This window comes from Rousettus aegyptiacus, unplaced genomic scaffold (assembly GCF_014176215.1).
Source record: "Rousettus aegyptiacus isolate mRouAeg1 unplaced genomic scaffold, mRouAeg1.p scaffold_m13_p_13, whole genome shotgun sequence".
NCBI classification, from domain to species: Eukaryota; Metazoa; Chordata; class Mammalia; order Chiroptera; family Pteropodidae; genus Rousettus; species Rousettus aegyptiacus.
In genome coordinates, this window is record NW_023416288.1 from 7509867 (window position 1) to 7531188 (window position 21322).

Sequence of the window (21322 nt, forward strand, 5' to 3'; positions counted from 1 at the left end):
TTTTCTTGCAAGTTGATTCCTAGTTCTGTTCAAATTAATGCCCTTTTACTGGGCATTTTCTACAAAATATTGTATTTTTCACTGAACAAAATGAATAAATTATACAAGTCCCTCTTTTCCAAAAACAAATCTACTAGAGTTCCACTGTCCAATATAATAGCCTTGAGACACATTCATTAAAATGAAATAATTATTAAAAATTCAGTCCTTCTATCACACTAACCATATTTCAAGTGCTCAATAGCCATATGTAGCTAGGAGCTACTGTAGTAGAGAGCGCAGATATATAAACTTCGTATCACTGCAGAAAGTTGTATTGGAAAGTACTAGATTATAGGAAGATAGAGCCTATAATCTGATTTTTTTTTTTTTTTATGTGTGGCAACCCTTGGTTGACCTCACAGATTGCAAGGACCTTGTCAGTTTACAATCCCTTATTTTTTTATTTTTTATGCTTACAGCACCTGGTCTTCCTAGGTGGTGTCCCATGCAAGTATTAACCAGGCCCCACCCTGCTTAGCTTCTGAAATCAGATGGGATTGGGCTTGTTCAGGATTGCATGGCCATAGGCTACGATCTGATTTTTTGTACCGTGTGATAATGTATCGCAACAACATCTGCAAGTGGTAAACTCTATTGGGAGTGGTTATAAGGGATCAAGGGAGATTGCTTGGGAGAAGTGATGATCAGTTAATTTTTCTAGGATAAATAGTTATTTCCAATTAGTCAAAAGGAAAAAGAACATTCTGGGCAGAAGAATCAGTACAAGCAAATATAATGCTCACAATTATCAAGCTTCCAATATGTGCCACTCACATTGTAAGTGCTTTATTTATCTATTCTCATTTTTTTTGAAACAAGCTATTACAAGTAAATAAAATAAAACTATCATCTACATTTTACAGGTAAGAAATGTAGGCATAGATTCATTAAGCAGCTATCCCTAACTTATTCAGTTAGTGCATGGTACAGCTGGACAACAAGTGCAGTCTGATTTTAAAGTCCATGATTTTAGCTACTAAACTGTACTGCCTTCCATTGCATACTTGTGCATAAAACTATATAAATTCAGCATTTTGAAGCAGAAAATAAGAAATTGGAAATTATGGTATATTAGGATAATAAGATAGGCAAGAGCTAAATTCTGATGTGTCTTACGCAAGGAGTTTGAACTTGACAGTATAAGTGAAGCATTCAATTCAGGAAAGAGATATAGTCATTTTTTAAAGAGATCAGTTGGTGGCAGTGCGAATAATGCCATGGAAGGAAAAGGGATATGGTAGGCGCTACTTAGCAAGATCCTATATTAATCCAGATCAGAAATGCTGAGGTTTTGAACTAAGACAAGACTTTAAAAATAAATGACATGTTTGGAAACATAATTTATGTAGATGTAGCATAACCTGGTGAGACGGTGAGAGGTCAGCATAAGTACGCCTAAATCTATTACTTTAGGGGCTGTTGTTGCTGTAATTCATTTAGGGAAAGAGAGGTCAGATAGTGAAACAAATTTAATGTTGTTTATTCTGATATGAACAATCCATACAATATAGAGTAGATATATCTACTTTCTTAGCTTAGACAAAGTATCCAAGTTTGAAAGAAATATTCTGGACAGTCCACTTGAATATAATAGTAAAAGTCATTGGACTCTAGCAGTTTTCATCTGATGGAGAAGTAGAGTAAACTGAGACAAGGAGCTAGTATATTAGTGTCATCAACATTTAAGACATAGTCAAAGAATCAGGGAGTAAAACAGAGAGTTAGTAGGTGAATTGGGAGAGAGAGTTATCCTAGAAGCCAGGCTAAAGTGTTAAGAGAAAAGCCCAATGAAGTCAAGTGTAATTAAAATAAAAAGTTATACACACTTCGTAAAAAATGGCAATTCATATATCATAAGTGATGTTTATAAGGGCAATTTCTGTGAGATGCTAGAGGCAAGAATGATGTAAATGGTTGAAGAGTAATTGGAAAGTGAAGAGTAAAGAGAGTTATTCTTTATAGAGACTCTGAGAAAAGGAAGGCAAAATGGGGCAGAACTAGGAAACTCATTTTTTAGCAATAGAAGTAATACTTGCTCATTGTAGAAAATGTGAAAAGCCTAACAATATTCAAAATGAAGGTAGGTGCAATGTAACTCTAAATGCCACTATTGAGAGTAAATTTCTTTGAACATGATATATATTTTTCCGTTTGAAAACATTATTTGTCATAGTTGAGATAAAGATAAATATACAGTTTTGTGTCTTGTTTTTTTCAGTTAACAAATATTTTTCATTAAAATTTTCTCATATATATATATAAAACTTGTAATGAATGCAAAATATCGTAACTAAAAGGTGAATAATCCCCCAACTTCACACTCTATTTGCTTATGTTTTATTTTAATTTAGGATACTTTATTCTATCTTGTATTTAATTATTTGATTGATATAAATCTTTTTGTGCATAAATTTTCATATTTTTGTATTTATATTAGTTACTTTAATATAAAATTTATTTTTCAAATTTATTTTATCATTTGAAAAATTCTCAGAAATGTGTTCAAAAAATCAATAATTATTCTCTCAGCTTACTGTGTACATTACAAAAATTATTTCTATAAATTTGCTATAAGAATTTTACAATTAATAATGAGAAACATATATTTCTCAAATGCTTACCCTTATTGGGTAATATTATTTTGAAATTATTATTTGATAATTTTCCAAGATGAGAAATAGCTCATTATTGCTTTAATTTTTTTATATTAGTGAGGTTAAACTAAAATATATATATTAACAGAAATTTGAATTTTGTCCTTTGTGAACTGTTTATAGTCTCCTTGCATTTATATATATTATGTAGCTTATTGTTTTTCTTTAATAATCTACAGTTCTTTATATATTAAGATAGTCAATTATTTATCTATTATATTTATTATAGATTTTTTCTAGTTTTCTATTTTCTTAAATTTCATTTATGGTTTAAGATATTTAAAAGTTTCAATCTGTATATAGCCAAATAATTAGTCATTTCTTTCCCTACTGCATTTAACCTCTTCGAGAATAGAGAGGTAAAAAGGATAACAGAGATTCAAGCATGAAAAAGAAGTATAATCTATGATCAGAATAAAGGAGTTTTGTTCTTCAAAAACAGGAGGAAAAGTCAAAAATTTAATTGCAGATATAAGTGAGAGAATTCAAAAGCGAGGCTTAAATATTGGTTGATATAGTCGATATTACTACCTAGGAAGAAGAAAAAAGCACTGATTTAGATTGTAAATAGGCAATTTCATCATTGTCTGGGATCATTCCCTCATACGATATGTTCCAACAAACAAGATTCTTGAACATATAATTTAAAATAAGCTAAAAATGACTACCTTCTTTTGCTTTAGCAACAACTATTCTTTAAAATTCTATGACAGTGACAGAGCCACATGGTTTCACATATTTATTTCCACTTATTGGTTGCCATTTTATTCATTTAGACATTTCATTCTTGAATTACAGCACTTTTTTGTTATCTCCTTATTAAAAAATTCAGGTCTAGTTATTTCATTATAAAAATAAAAAGGTAGAGAAAGTAAATGCAAAAATAAATTTAAATCATAGTAATAATTACTTTGAATATGCATTTTATTCCCAGGTAGGCAAAATGTCAGTTAGGTTAAAAATATTGTTTTCTCCTAAATTCAAATGGGTCATTGACATATTTTAAAATGCTTATGGTTTATAACCACAATATCAAAGCCTTATATTATACTCAGATTAATATATTTGAAGCATAATTGCTTTTTAATATCCATCTTGCTAAGAGCCAAAACTTAAAAATAGAAATTATAATATTACTCATCCATTTCTGCTAAAAGATAGGAAGAATATTTGCACAGAAATTGTGATAGTTCTGCTACTATCTATGATTTAATCTATCAATCAGCTGTCCCAAAGTATTTAATAATGATCAAATAGATGGAGAGACTTCAAATATCAAACATTTAACACAGTATGTACTTACTTCATTTGTTTAACAATAGTACTTTTTCCAGATTCTCCTGCTCCTGCAAAAGAAAGATTGGAGTGTTATCAATTGATACATATTATACTCGTATAGATATTAAAACCTTTGACCATCACTGTCTCATGGGTAAATCTTGAATAGACACCTCTTCTATGTAAAGAAGGAGAGTAATATCTGTCAAGCCTTGAAAGGTATTAGGTGTATACTTTGCAGGATAGCAGAAGAAAATAAAACCTGTTTATATTGATGATAGATCAAGGTAAAGGTTGGCCTCAAAGTAGAGAGTATATTTTAAAGTAAGAATTATATATCACCAGGAAAAAATCCTAATATTATATTTGAACATATTTTGGAAAGATTATACCTCCTGGGTTTGCAACCCAAGGAAATGCCCAGCTTTATAGCCTCTAGATCACTCTCATTCTCCCAAAATGTCTCTGCATATGTCCTATTTGATTAAATAGCAAAAAAAATAAAAACGAACAAAACAAAACAAAACCAACACACAAAACAAAAGTAGGAAATAACTTTTTATTTTCAAAACTATTCAAAGACTATTTTAATTGAAGCCTGAGCTCTTGTCTTTATCATCATGTTAACCTTGCTACAGGCATTTCTCTTCTTTTTAAACCAACAAACAAAGGTTGCTAATTACAGTAACCAAACTTGAAGAGGCAACAGACAAGTTGTATTTTAAACATAGAATAAATGCACTGGTCTACGCAAGATTTATATAAGGATATTTAAAATTATTGATAGAATAATGATGGCCCTCATGTGAAAGGAGACTAAAACTGAATATTACTCTTGAGAGTGAAAATGAGATAATTTGATTAAAATTGCTACAATATATAGGTTATGGATAGAGTATAAAAACAAACTTTTTAGTTTTCACTTATCTATGAGTCCTAGTTATGTGAGGGATGGGGCGGGAAGGAGCAAATTCAGGCAACTTGAAATTTGAAAGTTCTAGTTGTATAGATGGGAAAAAAGGAGGGAATCACCAAAAGTTGGTAAAGGATGATATTACAAATTCATTTGTAATTTTTTTTGTGTAGAATCACTAATAAACCATTAAAATGTTGAAGAATACTCGGTATTTTATAATTGATACAAAATCGTATATTTTACAATGTGTTCTCAGGTTACCACTAACATTTATCAATTATTTATGGATATAATGTTGACCAAGGGCCTGATCTAAATTGTTGATGAGTAAATATTTGGTCTTCTCATATTGATATCTGTATCATTAAGAGAAGCAAACGCTTGATATATTACTGACAGTTTCAGAAATTCAGTCACAGGACATTTTCAAAGTCTCAGTGTGCCTGTTAATTTTGGACAGATTTCAAAGAGGCACAACTAAGACAACTTTAAAAAAATCCCAAGAAAAATACTAATTTAGAAAAAATAATAAACATAGAAATATTTCTTGTCAGCATGGTAGTTAACTGCCTTGTTTTACCAAAACTAGTATGATTTTGTTTGTAAGCAAAAGTAATATAACTTTTGGTAACCCTGAATCTCAGAATTTTATTCAAATTATATCAAATATATGTTGAATGTACACTATTTAAATTTTTCACCCTGCTGCCACTCACTTTATCTTCATTTCCCTACTCTACATTTTTATTTTTCACTTCTCTTATTCTACAAACTCACAAATTATTCCCATACTGTTTTTAATTTTTTCTATGTGTCTTTCATCACTGTAAGTCGGGGGCCTTTGTCTATTTTCTTCATTGATATATTTGTAGCACCTAAAAGAGTGAATCTCATTGAAGGAATCGAGAGTTTAAATTCATACTTCATCTTTCATGGTGGAAATAATCAAATTGCCCTTCGGTAGATGATTGATTAAAGAAAAGATGAGGTACATATATCCAATAAAATATTACTCAGCCATAAGAAAACATGAAATACTGCCATTTATGACAACATGGATAGATCTCAGGATTATCATGCTAAGTGAGATAAGTCAGACAGAAAAAGTTGAGAATATGATTTCATTTATATGTGAAATAAAAAGCTGAAAGCAACAAATGAACAAAACAAAGACTCATAGACACAGACAGCAGTTTAGTGGTTACCAGAGGGAAAGGGAGGAGGGAAGGAGGCAAATATGAGTAAAGGGGGTCCAATATACGGTGATGAAAGGAAATTTGACTTTGGATGGTGAACATAAAATGCAATTTACATATGAGATATTACTGAATTTTAAACTTGAAACCTATATAATTTTATTAACTAATATCACCCCCAATAAATTCAATAAAAAAAAAAACTTGTGTTTTAAAAATAACATTGTGTCCTCTGTATTGTACGTCATTTTTTTACACTGAAATGTTTCTTCCTGATTTGCAATGTTTCCTTAAGCTGTGATGAGTTATTGCTACACTTAAATTTAATTCTACTTCATATAAAATTTGTTTTATCTCAGGCGTATCTAAATGTATATAGTTTCTGCAGTTATCTGAAACAGCCGCCTATGATATTGAGAAATTCAGAGTAGTAAAACCATCAGAAATAATATTTCATTGCTTGGTGATGATATATAGATTCTTCTTCTTGGATAAACCTCCAGCATATTTTTTTTTTATAGTTTTATTCTAGTATGGTCTGTACCACACATTGTACAATTTGAAAACAAATTGGGAAACACAAAATCAACCATAGCAGTTTATTAATTTAATCACATTTTGTTAACACAATCAAACGGAAACTGACAAATTGGGCATAATCATTTCATTTAATAGAGGCTGCTGTGTCTAAAAATAAAATATTTGAGAATAAAATGAGAATCACCTTACCAGTTTTCATAAGACACCTGGCTATAGCATTTTGCCTTGTTGAGCATTACTTATTTGGGAGAGTAGCAAAAACAAATTAATGAGCTTTGCATAATATCTTGGTTTTGGTTTTAGATAATTTGTTGTTTTTCACCAGAATGTGCATCACTTTGAAAGAAAAGTTATCCAGTAAGACTATAAAATTGTTCTTGGTAGTTTTTATTGCAAACTAATAATAAAAGCGGACATTAAAATTGCAGCATCATCCTACACAGGTGATACATTTAGAGAATATTTCACTTCAAATATATATATTTTTAATCTTGCTATACGGAAAATTGCAGAGTTATAGGGATGTGGGAAGAAATCCAATGTGCCCAATAGAAACTCTAGTACTTGTTCATGTAGATGTATTTAGTATTGTAGTTTGTTCAATCAAAATGAAAATATTGGGGGGGGGGGGAACTGGAAAAACTCTGTGACTGAGAAAAAAAATCTCATTTTTAACTGATGATTATATTTTCTTAAATAATGCTATAAAATCTATAATTTCTAAATAAAGTGAAAGTAATTTAGATCATTTTTATTTAAATAAATTATCTATTTTGAGAATAACAACAAAATAAGTTTGTAAAAGAATTTTCCAGAATTGTACTGGCATATGTATCATGGACATATATTGTATCCATGAGGAATTACTATGGACACATTGAAAATTCTAAATAATTACAACCAAATTTCATTATATTCATTTTGTATTATTGGCTAACCAAAAATTTATCATAAATTTTTGGGGTAAGCAACTTTTTGAACTGTGTTAGAGATCTAATATACATTTAGAATAGTCTTCCACACTTCATAAATATGGCCAACTGATAACCATACTGATGACACCTGAAAAGTTTCCAAAATTATTTCCGAGGCTAGAGGATATATTATTATATAATACTTCTTTATAATTTAGCAGGTTATTCATGATGTGCCTTAAGTCAGCAGAATAATCAATTATTTTTTAAAGTAGCTTATATTTTTTTGTGAAATTAATATTTCCTTTGTAAGACTTCACCGAAGTTACCTGGATCATTTCTTGTTTTATGTACTGACTTCTGTCTTCTATAGGAAGGTCCAGTATAATCAACTATAGCACTAACATAAAAATTCCTGAAAAAAAGCCATTTTCTCCAAAACCTCATTTATTACTTGTAACTCCATTGCAAAGCTATTTCAGAAGTAAATCATTGAGTCCCATTTTCACAAAGGTTCTAGGGCTTAGTTCATAAACCCATTCCATTTTTTGGAAGATTAGATCATGTTACAGTGCCAAATATAGACACCAAAACAGCATATTCACATAGGCTGAGGGCATCTTGAAATAATTTCTTCCTTCCAAACTATAGTAATCACTAAAATTATACATTTATTTGTTTTTCAAGTAAATATTTAAAATTACATTTAACTCATACTTCAATACTTTTAAATTATTTTATTCTTAATAAGAATAAATTAGGGATTTTATTCCATATTTTTTGCAAATATAAAAAACAATTTTAAAGCTACTTGATTTTCATACCTTAACTGAACTTCGACTAAACACATTCAAGACTTGATTGTTCATTCGTTACAACTTGTTAAAACAGACAAAATGAACATAAACACATTGACTTATTATCATGCATACGATTTTATTTTTAGGAGAAGGTCTTAAAACTCACATATGGTACAAGAAAGAACTATTAGAAATCAACCAGCTATAAGCATCTCTTCATTCTAGCATGAGAAAAATGGGTCCAATAGTGATTATGATACTTGTCCAAAGTCCCAGATCTACTTCAAAGCATAATGGCCCTCTGTCTCCTGACTCTCATATTACTGCTGTAATGTTACTTTATTTTTTTTAAAAAAATATGCACTGATATTGTCAATATCAAAATTATTTCAGCACGCAAATAATTTTAAATTCATTCTTTTTAAATTAATATGAGAAAAGTGCACTTTCACAGGCATATTGGTATTCAGTGTCTTCTTATCATCTGTTGGTACACTGTTGGCACAAAAGACCCTTCAGGTGGTCTTTTTGGAACCAACTTAATTTTGTTTCACTCCCTAGGTCTCTTTCTCTTGGAGTAACAACAAAATTATGTCTCTTACACATGACAATCTTCCAAGTAGTCTAGACTGAGGATAAGAAAATGAGTCGGAAAAATACTAGTTTGGAATTAAATAAATATGGACTTGCCCTCATTGCTGACTCTGACTGTGTCTCGATCATAATCTGAAAGTCAGTACCCTCTTTTATAAAATTTGGGTTATTAATTTCTGCTTCTAAGAGTTTGAGAAGATTAAATTATTGATCTAAAATACCTAGAAAAACTCTAACACAGTGGCCCTCAACATTTTTGGCACCAGGAACTGGTGCTACTGTGAGAATCTACTGCCTGATAACCTGATGTATAGCTGAGACAGTGATGCTAGCTCTGGGAAGAGGTTGAAAATACAGATGAAGCTTTGCTTGTTAGCCTGCCATTCACTTCCTGCTGTGTGGTCCAGTTTCTAACAGACCACAGACTACCACTCGTCTGTGGCCCAGGGATTGGGGACCCCTGCTCCAACACATAGTGAGCTCTCAACATTTCTTTATTCGAAGCATGCTCTTTTTCAAGAGATGTTTCAAGTATAAAATGTTCAATTCCTTTAATCTTTCTTTTGGAACATGACTTTTAGACCCCTTATCCTTGGCACCAATACTGTACAAAAGCCAATGTCCTTCTGAAACACTGATACTGAAAATTTTGCTGTAGCTATCAGGAGATTTGGCAACGGCATTGACATTCTGATGTAGAATAGGCATGCAACCTATGTCTGCCTTATTCCTGGTACCAGCTTCAAATAGAACACTTTTCTTAGAGGGGCCATGATTATGTTGCCTTTTTTTTCTTTTTTTCCTTTGTAGCTTTATCACATTCTTTACCTATCTTGAGTTCGTAATAATTAAAATTTTCTACTTTCTTTTTCACATAACCTTTTAGCAAACAGATTCTCTCATATGCTACATATGTGTACTTTATTTTGAACCCTAATTAAAGAAATGTTTGGCTCAACTGGGCCAAGCATTTCTGCTAGTTGAGATTATTTGGAATTTTGACTTTGTTTGACCCTAATCCCTTCTGAACTCTGAATCTTAGTCAAATGTGAAATTCGCCTTCACCCAAATCTCTGATGAAAGCCTTGAAGAGAAAAAGGTGAAGGCCAGGAAACTACGTCACTCCCTTTACAAGTCCTTGTTCCCTATCTTTAGACAACAATGAGAAATGTTCTCCTGTAAGTATGACAATTACTTTGTACATACTGTTTGTCCGGTTAAGGAAATTACCTTTTATATCTAGTTTGATAAGAGTTTTTATTAGGAATGGGTGGAAAAAGTTTATTGTGTGTGTGCACATGTGCACATGCATGTGCATATCTCCAGACAGTCATAATGATTTTTCTCCTTTAATTTAATAGTGTGGTGGATAATATTAACTAATGTTCTAATAACATTTCAACCATCCATTCTTGGGACAAATCCCCCCATACCTGCTATTTTTTTTATGTGTGCGTGTAGAAGAAAAAGGGGTTCTACTAGAAATAACCTCACAAGGTGATCTGATTATAAATTCCTAACTAGGCAGGTCATGGCAAATAATCATGCCCCAGGTATATAACTTTCTTAGTAAAAGGTTTATTTTTGCCTTAAGAAATCCCTGTGCATTGCTTTTGTGCATCTAGGTTAACATACCTTTGAAATAAGCTTACCACCCTCAAGAGAGCACAAAAGATTTGAATTACCCTGTAATTCAATCTCCACCTTCCTTTCTCCCACCTCTCTGTAATATTTCTGACTTTCTCTCCTTAATTGCAAATGCATAAGAGAAACTACAAATCTGTCATTCTCCAGAGCCTTAGAGATCTCGCTTCTTGGCAATTGTTATCAGTTTTGGCTCAAATTCATAAAAATGCTCTACGGGTTTGGGCATTTCTTACATTGACATTCTACATTGCTGAAATCAGTTTTCTAATTTTTTACTACAATTTTTATTTATGTTTGTGAAAAAGATGAACCTGTCATTATCTTTGTCATTTATACATGCACATATATTTTTAGCTGCTTTGTTTTGAAAGCAATCAGACACTTTACCATAAATACTTTAGAATTCATCTTCTATTAAGGCCATTTTTCTACAAAACCACACTATGTTCATGCTTAAGAAAATTTATATTAATCTAAAATGTTATCTAATATATACTCTATATTCAAATTTATCCAATTGTTCCAAAATATGTTTTTTGTACATTTTATATTTCTTGGATCCAAGATCCAATTAATGTTTTCACATTTACTTTGGTTATTATGCTATTTACATTTTTAAAATTTAGAAAATTTCCCTTATCATATTGTTGTGGTGGTGGTTATTTTGTTTTTATGACATTAGCATTTTTCTAAGGTCTAGGACTATTTATTATATAATGTCCAATATTCTGTATTTGTCTGATGATTAGATTCAATGTAAATATTTTAGCATATCATCACATCAGTAAGTTTATGGTGTCAAATATATTTCTCTGATTATTAGTATGCTTGTGTACCTATTTCTGTGATATAGTAATAATAAGCATCGTGAATCTGTAAAATACATCATCAGCCAAACTAAGCATGCTTCATTTGTGAGAAAGAATGTTGTGGCTATGTACTATCTTTTCTTTTTAATGAAATTTTATTTGAATACTTTCAATTTTATACTTGTCTTAAATATATCTAATAATATTTAAAATATTATATGAGCCTTCTTGGATTTTAAAATATTTTAATGAATATGTCATCTTTCTTATTATATTAATAAATCTTTTAGTCTACATAAAGATGAAACTAAAATGTAAAATTCTGTGATTTTTCCCACACAGGCCCATTTTAGATAGAAACATAGATGATAGATAGATGATAGCTAAATATTCTATGTGCTCATTAATTGTACAAATTGACAAATCCTAAAAAAGGCTTTGATTAATTACATGGTTAGCTTATACACACTGGCTATCTGGAAGAGGGAAAACAGAGCACCGAATGTGTCAAATCTATAGCTCTTACTCAAGTTATCCCTCTTAATTTCCAGATCCATAAATGTGTCTATTTAATAGTTATCTCTACTTTGTTGTGCTATAAGCATCACAAGCTCGAATGTCTAAAATTATTACTTCTTTTATTTTTTTCCTAATCTAAACTTTGAATAAAACAATAACTATACTCAATTCTGCCCTTAAGCGTTCCTCTCACTTAATACTCACATGCAGTCAGCCACCAAGTTCCGCTGATTTTTTTCTCTAAATATCTCTCAAATCTTACTTCTAAACTTGTAATTTCTGCCTTAATTTACAATCTCATCAAATATTTACATAGTAGTAACAATTTTCTTATTGGCCTAGCTATCTCAATGATCATAAAATCTTTATCTCATAGTGTAGTCAGGATGAACTTTGATTTAAAAAATCTAAGTATTATCCTTTTCACTTGTTCTTCAAATCTGTCAATGTCTTCCTATCAACTTAAAAAGCAAAGTCCTTATGGCATGACATATAGGGCTCTTTTCTAGCTCTATACTACATGCCAAATATATATTTATGCTTTAATCACTATGAAAAACTTACGGAAATAGTTTAGACTCCAATTCCGTCATTCTTTCATGCCTTCTGTGTGCAGCTTTCCTGTGCTAAACATGCTGTGTTAAGTAGGAATTCGGTGAAAAGCAAAAGCAGACATGATTTCTGTTTTCATAGTACTTGTAATGCAGATACTAATTTAACATTGACATAGATAAAAATAAAAGGTTTTGTGTTCCTGTAAACTAATTTGCAATCTTAGAAACTAAACTACCTTCTTGAGTTCTCATTTTCTTCTCTAAATAATGAAAATAATATTTATTTCATAGAGTTTTCTTGAAGATCAAAAGCAACAGAAGTGGAAAAAAGAGAAGTATGAGATCTATTCTATCAAAGAGATAAAACTGAATTTTATGACAAAAGAACACAAAGAAATGAGCTAAAGAAAATTTAAATATTGAGTTGATATAATGGAAAAAATATAAAGGGGGACCTCACCAAAGCATAAAGTTTGGGGGTAAATGGGCAGCAAGAAAAACTTGGAAAATTATTTTGAAGTCTTCTAAAATATAACCAGATCATTGATAAATAACAGAATTTGCAAATATAGATCAAGAATTGGGCAAAAGAAAGGTTGTTAGAGTTATCCATTTAGCAATGATTGGTAAGCCCTGATATTAGATCCCCAAGAGAGCGTATGAACTGAAAAATATGAAGGTCCAAGGTCAAACCTTGTTGAGTAAAACCACTTACAAGTGGAGAAAAGAAGAAAGTTGTGTTTTGGGAGTTAAGAAAGAAGAGAGATTCAAAACAATTGAAGTCTGAATTTTGTGAATTGGGTGTTTTCAGGGCTCTGTGAGAGATAATTTTCTTTAGTAGGGAGGAGGGCATAAAAGTTAGATTACAGTTAACTAAAGAGAATGTAGAGAAAATAGAAGCAGTGAACATGGACTTCTTTGAGAAGTATTTCAATCTAAAATCATTGAAAAATATACCTATATAAGGTGAGTTCAAGAGGGTTACGGAGTCAAAGGTTTTTAGGCTAATGGATAGATATATGCAAAGAGGAAAGACCCAGTAGAGAAGAATTTTGAAAATGGAAAGGAGACATAATAATTCATAAAGCAAAATTCACAAGATGTGGAAGGTGATAAAAAATAAGACAAAAGCTGAAATTAGCCTTCAGTGTAAGTGGAACACCACCACTTTCATAAAATTAGTTGAAGTAGAAGAGAATAAATGTGTGTGCAGTGAAAGGTGGAGATGATTTATCACTGTCTTGTACATGGTCAGTCATTTAGGCTAAGGTAGAGGGGAGAAGATTCTTGATGAAAGTGATGTTAGGAATGCAGACACACTAGCCATTTGGAATATTTTAGTAGAAAGCTAGGAATAAGTAAAATAATTATTGGTCTACCTAAAGTTAAAAACAAAATTTCATCAGCTAGGAAACCGAAGATGATATATCATTTTATTCTACAATGCCTAAGAATGAAGGAAATTAAGAGTTTACATGGAGATGGGGGTTAGGTCAGCACTAAGGGCTGAAAAGATGTTAAATAACATCACTTTGAAGAAAATTCATTGGGACTAGTGTGTTAGAACAATGGTAAATGAAGAATCTTGAGAGATTATGCAGGGTTGAGGGTATGAATGTAAATTAAGGAGACAGAGTATTTCAGAATTTTAGAGAAACAGATAAAACAGCTGACTCTGAGTGAAGTATGAGAAATCAAAGAACTGATTTATGACATGTAGACAAGTATGAGAGATAATAGGATATTAAATAATGATCAGAGAGTGACATTTCCAGATATCATAAAAGTAAATTCTAAATTGCAAATTTATTCTATTTTACCGTATAATATAGAGGCAGGAATTAAACCCAGGACTTCCACTTTATTAGCATCAGGATTTAATAAATAGAATGATATTTTCATACTTTGATGACTCTCACCCTCAGTTTTACTTTGAATCCTGCTTCTCTAGGTTCAAATTCTACATTGATTCACACATCAATTACAATTTACAAATAAATGTTTAAAGAAAACTTAAATAAGGAGATGGATTCTGAATTAGACTAAAATCTTAACTGTGGCCATATTTTGTTTTACATAAAACATGGGGTCTTCATAGAATCCAATGTTTCATTACTAACCATCTTTTCTAACAGTATGGAGGGGTAAATAATTTTTTGTTAATTGTTCATGTTGCTTATATAAGTGGTTTTAAATGTACAGGACTGTTCTTGAATGAATAATTCAAGGTTTGAATGAAAAAGCGAATGTATAAAGGTTATGTAATATTACTAGAGAGGTTCTATTAAATCATAGTTAATAAGAGCCATTTTGAGCAAGACAGGATATTTAAACTCATTAACAAATACCATTTGGCTAAATATGGAATACCTTAATAAATGGTTTGCATGTTTTATGTGAGAGACCTGTGAGTCTATGTTTAAACGTCCTGATTATTCGAGATAAATTAATCTAAAACAAACATTTATCTCAGTGCTTTTTGCCTGTTGGAATAGAAGAGATTATAGCAATCTATTAGATGTTACCATCTGCCATTCATTATAATAAATGCAATGTTGTAAATATTTGGCTTTGCCTTTGGAAGCTTCAAATTGTTATGGTGAGAACAGTTTATTGCACTCTGGAGAGAATTTGAAACTCCTCACAGAGCTTCTTCTCTGTGTTCTCTCTCTCTACGTTACTAAAAAGCAATTTTAAACATTTGCATTAAAAATATTTATGCGTCTGCAAGATTGTATCTTTAGAAACATAAAAACATAAAACATTTTATAACATTTTAAAATAAAAATATATTATTTTTAAAGAAAGAAAACAATGGTTTAAATTTAGATACATAAAACAAAAAATTTAAAACATTATTTTAGAAATATTTTCTACACGTTCACAAGCTTTCTCTTATCACTGGTGATCAGAAATAAATTTATTTGTTAATCTTAATACAATTATTCTAGAGGATCTGTTTATATGATCACATCCATAGACAGGCATTGACTCTACTGGTGTAATGGAAATTAAGACATAGAGTTCCTTACTCTTGATGAATTCATATATAGCTAGTGACTCAGGAACACTTGCAGTTCCTGGCATCCTCTCACACTCATATCTAGAGGAACTTTTAAAAAATAAATATAAAGACCTATTTAAAAATAAAAATAAGAACTTTAACCTAAGTCTTCTATGTTCTTTTCTCTAAGGTATACATAAGAGGAAGACAACAAAAGAAAAATTGTATACATTTATTAACATTTAATTTATTTTAGTTTGGGAACTCTATTACACAAAGAAAATAAACCACATTTGTCTGGATTTTTAAAGTTTACAAAATACTTCGATACCCATCATTTCTCTGAGATTGTGTGGTTAGTCCAAGGTCACTCAGAGAACTGAAAAAAGTATAATATTTGATGAAAATATTAACAAATCAAGTTTTACTTCAAATGGCTTAAAAACACATTTGACTCTACTAGTTTTAAATTGTACTGTCTCCACTCTTTCAGGTGATAAAACTATTTTGCTAATTCTGTTAAGCAAGCTTTATGTTAGCAGTCATTTGGCAATAAGCTTTTAGATAGTGTCAGAATCAGTGTAATACTTTCACTGCCATACTAAAAATGGCACAACTTCCAACATATCCATTTGTTAAATAAATGAGACAATTCAGAATTTGAAAATATTATCTCAGTAAATATAATCACATTTAAAGAAGATTTCTAAGAGTCAAGTAATTGGAGTAATATTTTAAAACAATGCGATTCAGATTTCACCATTTAAAATATATATAGTGTAATGTTTACAATATAGCTCATAGAAAAAATAAAAAAAATAAAAAGTTTTAGAGCTGAAGTAAAAGAACACTGATGATAGACAGTCCATGATAATGCTGAAAATCACTGATTAATAGCTAATTATAATATCATAATGGAGAATTGTACACTGAACATGGTTATGTTTCAATATGAAAGAAAAGAAAGCGAATTTTTTCTCTGTACTTCCTATGGAGCTCTGAATCTAACCAGCTCACATGACAGAAATTTAAGAAAGTACAAGAGAAAGTAATGTGGTCAAATAAATCAATTTTAACTGAAATTTAAAATAATAAATATAAAGAGAGGAGATATAGGAAAAATGAAAACATGATCCAATTGATTCTACAATTAAACAATAGGTATTTTTTAAATAGAATTAAAGTTTAATCAAACATTTGTAAATCAAGACTTAAAAAAAAACTAAAACTAACTTAGAAGTCTACAAAAGAGAACATTTGATTTATAGGAATTTGTTTTTTTTATTAAAATGTACTCTTTCTAGGGCATTTTTATGAGCTAATTCTTTTAAAGCATGTGACATTGTCTTTAACAGCTGTTATCAAATGAGTCAGTAATATATGGGTCATCTCCAGTGTTTCCTAGAAGCCTGCTTTTTACTAAAGAAACAGATTTGTTCTCTTCAATTTTATTAAATGTCTGAAAGGTATAATAAAAAAGGAATCTGTCTGCAAGGCGATCCTTTGTTTTTAAAGTAACACTTTGCTAGCTTTTCAGATTCAGTGAAATCTTGTGTCCTATAATACCAAATGGTACATTTACTTTACAGTACATGTTAAATTTGGAAAGTTGTGCTATGTGTTTAAGCACCAAGAAATTCATTGGATAAAAGAGGATCAAGATAAAGAATAAATTCTGTCAAAATGTTTTTTAGATTTTTATTTATTTTTGTTAATCAAAAGTAGAGTGAGACTCTAGATCTGATTACTAAGAACTTTTAACTGGTTAGTCCCACATAACATACGCTCATCGATAAACTTAAAACTTCTTGTTCAGGCCACACTGATGAATGAGAATCATTGTTTCAATGATGAGATAAATTCAACAGATTTTATTAATGAAAGGATTTGAGCACGAGAAGGTGAAAAGGTTTAGTTTAGTTCCACTAAACACTTTGAGTATGAAGAAGCTAAATTGAGTATAAAGATTATAGTTTAGAGAATTTGAATTCAATTAAAAATATGAGAATTAAAGCAGAGATGTTACAAAACTTTGTCATTTTGAACTTTGACAATTTAATCATCATATAGAATTCAAATAGAATCCAGAAGGGAAAACTTAGTCAGGTGTTTGGAATATCATTAAAATAGGAAAAGCTTAAGAGAATTTGATTCATTTTGTGTAAGTAGAATGTGCCTGAGAATTTCAGTGCACATATTGTTGGAACCAAAAAAATCCAGCATGCTGTGTGGTTCCAATGGAACTGAATTAGTGAAATTCTGATTGTCTTGAGAAAGACAAAGATCTAATAGTATGACAAATTATTCTTTTATATTTCTGTACCAAAAGTTACCATTTCTTCTGACCTAACCCAATACTTTAATCTAAAAATAATTGGTATATTGAAAATATGTCTATTCTTTTGAAATTTTATTCAAACATAAGGATTTTTAATGTTTTATCAAAACTCTTACATCATTGTTCTTACAGCAAGAGGGACGAAGAATGCATTTGTAGGAATACTTGGCTTTCCCTTTCACCTTTTATTTGCTTTTTCCACATTACTTTCACTCTTGGTCAGAGAATACTCTGGAGTTTTAGGGAAAGTATATTTATTGATTTCAAGAGTTCATCCCAACTCTTTGTAAGTTACCAACTTCTAGGTGGTTACTTTTGAGTGCTGTGGGCAAGCAAAAAAGCCGTCAAACTTATACATGAAAGGAGAGAACGTGTTCTTTCCTTTGAGGAGCAAGTGTTGGTAACCCCACAGTTGGCTCCTGAAACGCTCTTGCCATTGGGAGCAAATTAAACACTAAAAAATGAGGACATTTTGTGGAACACACAATCATGATTAAATTAAAGCTCTTGATTTGTATTCTTTATATAGGTTTTTATTTTTATTTTACAAACCTCTTTCAGTGACCACTACATATGAATTTTTTATATTTAGTAAAATGAGTGGTGTATAGATTATCTTCAATCTTTCAATTGTACTGAGTACAATCTTTCGTTGTACTGAGTTTTGAGGGAAAGAAAAGATAGAAGAGACATAATTCTTCTCCTGAATCAATACATAAATACCCTGAAAGAACTTAAAAAGAATATTTTCAAGTATGCAGACTATATTATAGGTAGTATTCAGAATACTGAATAATATTATTAGTATAATTTAAAGTACATTGTTATTACTCTTTAAATAACTTGAGACTAATTGGTTTTAACAGCACAAGTAATTAAATAACATATTAACTTGGATATCAAACAACAACATATTTCTGTTCAAACAAAATAACATAAATATAACTTGTATTTAAGGGATGTTTTCAGTATTAAAAAGCAGACATTCAAGAAATAATTAGGGTGCAATAAATGTATGTGAGTTTTTTCATAATAGTATATTGTATTATTGACAGAGAAATTGAGTCATCTAATAAATATTTGTCTCTCTGCTTAACAAAAATATATAACAAAATGCTTAATAGAAAATTAGTAAATATTTATAAAAGCACACATAAAATCTAACTTTCCAAACACATTTTTATATTAAATATCCCATATAATTATACACTTAAAATTGAAGTCCAAGAGGGTAAATATACCACAATTGAAGAAAACATCAGGATTTTGAGAGCAAAAGAAAAACAATATTACCTAATAACAGCAACTTTACGGTTCTCGCATCTCGTTCAGCATCTTCCTGAAGCTTTTTCTCCAGTTCTTTTGATCTTTTAGCCGACTCCTTGCTCTCTGAACTAATTCCGCTTCCCATCTTGTGTGGTTAGTTAGATATTCGTCAGTTTATTTGCTCAAACTTTTTCAAATGTAGAGCACAGCTCTGGTTTCAACATAGGATGCGAGAGCAGTGTTCTGCTGTTGTACTCAACTGCTCATACCCTCCCTAAGATTCTGCTTTGACTAAGGAGATGTTTTCTGAGCCATCACCTGATCAAAGTGTGTCACCTGATCAAATTAAATGGTCACTTCTGGCACATCTTCCAAAACCTGCTCATCTTCCTTAAAGAGTAGCATACAATAATGTAGAAGTTGTCAAAATCTCTACACTTAAGATAATCTGCAATGAGCAGTTCAAATGAAATGTTTCACACAAATAGGCAACTTTTATTACTTTGATTTTAAGTTATTATAACTAAAAAACAAGTTGTATCTTATTTTCAGATATTTGAGTCCTTAAATTCTTCATTATCCCTCTACTATTGCTATCAGAATATTTATATTGAATTATCCAAATTTATAATCTCACTATGTTCAGATTTTATTACTCAAAATTATTGAGAATCTCAGTATCTGTCAGTTAACTAGAAAACAACTTAAAATAAACAGAAACAGATATACTTCTTATATTTATATGTATTGTTGTATTGCCACAAACATAGAATTCAACACACAGTGCTCATAAATTATTGATTTTAGTCTCATAGGCTCCATTTCTATGAATTGAGCTTTTACTGCTCGTGAGAGAGTCAATTATAAACATTAATTGAGGATCCACTTGGTATAGACACTGCACTGTGGTAGTACATTAACTATTTAGGGCCATTAAGCAAAAGCTGTTGTACTGGAAGGACTTTTAATGATTCGATATCAGACAAATAAAAAGTAATCTTTTTAAAACAGTAGGTAATTTAGTTCTTCATTAAAAGTAAGAATAGTAAATACATCCAAATATGTTCTATGCCTTTCAACTATGACAATAGATTTCATGATTTCTTGAAGATCTCCAAGTTTGGGGACAGAGATTATGTTCTACACGTTTTTATTATATGAAGCATAAAGCACTTGTTAGGTAGTCAATCAACATTTCCCTTTTAAACAGAGCTGGCTACCTCTGGCAGCAGACAAATCTTTCAATGTACATTTTGGGGTCTATGAATGCACCTAACCAGGAAATGCAAGAATATAGTCAGTCAATCAATATGTCAGTGCTGCTCTCCTTGTGGGATCATGTGAAAGTTTGAACAGGTGGGTTTTTGCATATTCATACAAGAAGGAAATGGGCTGCCAAATTAAATACGTATTCCTGCTTTGTTTACTTTTTCACATAAAATACTAAGTGGCAGATATAGAAGCATGGTCCGGATTTCATTCTTCTACAGCCATGTTATGATAGTCTAAAGAAGTGGAAAGGTAGGAATATAAGAGTTGGTGCAAATCATGTGGTATTGTTTTTACAATGCAAAGGACCTAGCTCCAAAGGAACAAAATTTGCACTGCCTGGTTTATTTATACTCATCCATGAGTAGAGTCAATCTGACAGCAGCACAAAAAAAACACAAACATGAAAATAAACTTTTTGCTTATTGTTTTTGTATCAAAATTGAATATACGTAGTACCCTGAATGTACAAGTTTCTTGTATGTTCCATAGCAATTGTGAACTGACTGGATACTTTTATAATTTGTATTTGAGTAAATATATCCCATAGCTTTTTAGTGGGGATGTTCGCTGGCTTTGAAAATGTACATGTTTTACGAAGAGTTTCTTAGTGGGTTACTGACTAAAACTGACCAGCTCTTTCATGAGAAGTGTACATTTTCTGTGCTGCATAAAATTATAAACTTCCGCTTTTCTGTGTAAGCTAGAAGTTTTAGTCATCAACTTTATGAGATGATAATGTGATATTTTTCATCAGTGACTAAAAAATCTTGACATAAAGTTCAAGATGTATCTATATATAGGGGAAGGAAGTTAGGGAGAAGCAGAGAGAAGAGAAGGTTTCTTCCGTAGTTCTCTTCCCTAGGTTCCTGGGACACAGCTTCACTAATGAGCTGGAGTTTTTAGCTCATGTTCCTTCACTTAGGATTATAGCTGTCTGGACCAAAGAAAAATAATAAAATAATAAATTCCACTAGAGTGG

General features: G+C 30.7%; 1 protein-coding gene and 1 pseudogene across 2 annotated transcripts in view; both read right to left on the reverse strand.

Moving 5' to 3' along the window:
• The window catches only part of GNAT3 (G protein subunit alpha transducin 3), a 49993-nt gene extending 30638 nt beyond the window's left edge, over window positions 1-19355 (reverse strand). Inside the window, exons 1-2 of one of the 2 annotated variants that reach the window (XM_016159623.2) lie at window positions 19099-19355; window positions 4000-4042 (exon numbers count right to left, since the gene is read on the reverse strand). In XM_016159623.2, coding sequence (XP_016015109.1) covers window positions 4000-4042; window positions 19099-19216 — 161 coding nt within the window. In that variant the 5' untranslated portion in view covers window positions 19217-19355. Of the gene's footprint in view, window positions 1-3999; window positions 4043-4366; window positions 4423-19098 lie in introns of those variants that run through there. The other variant, XM_036230297.1, reaches the window with a different exon arrangement.
• LOC118611279 lies at window positions 453-571 on the reverse strand (annotated as a pseudogene).
• Window positions 19356-21322: the final 1967 nt, after the last annotated feature.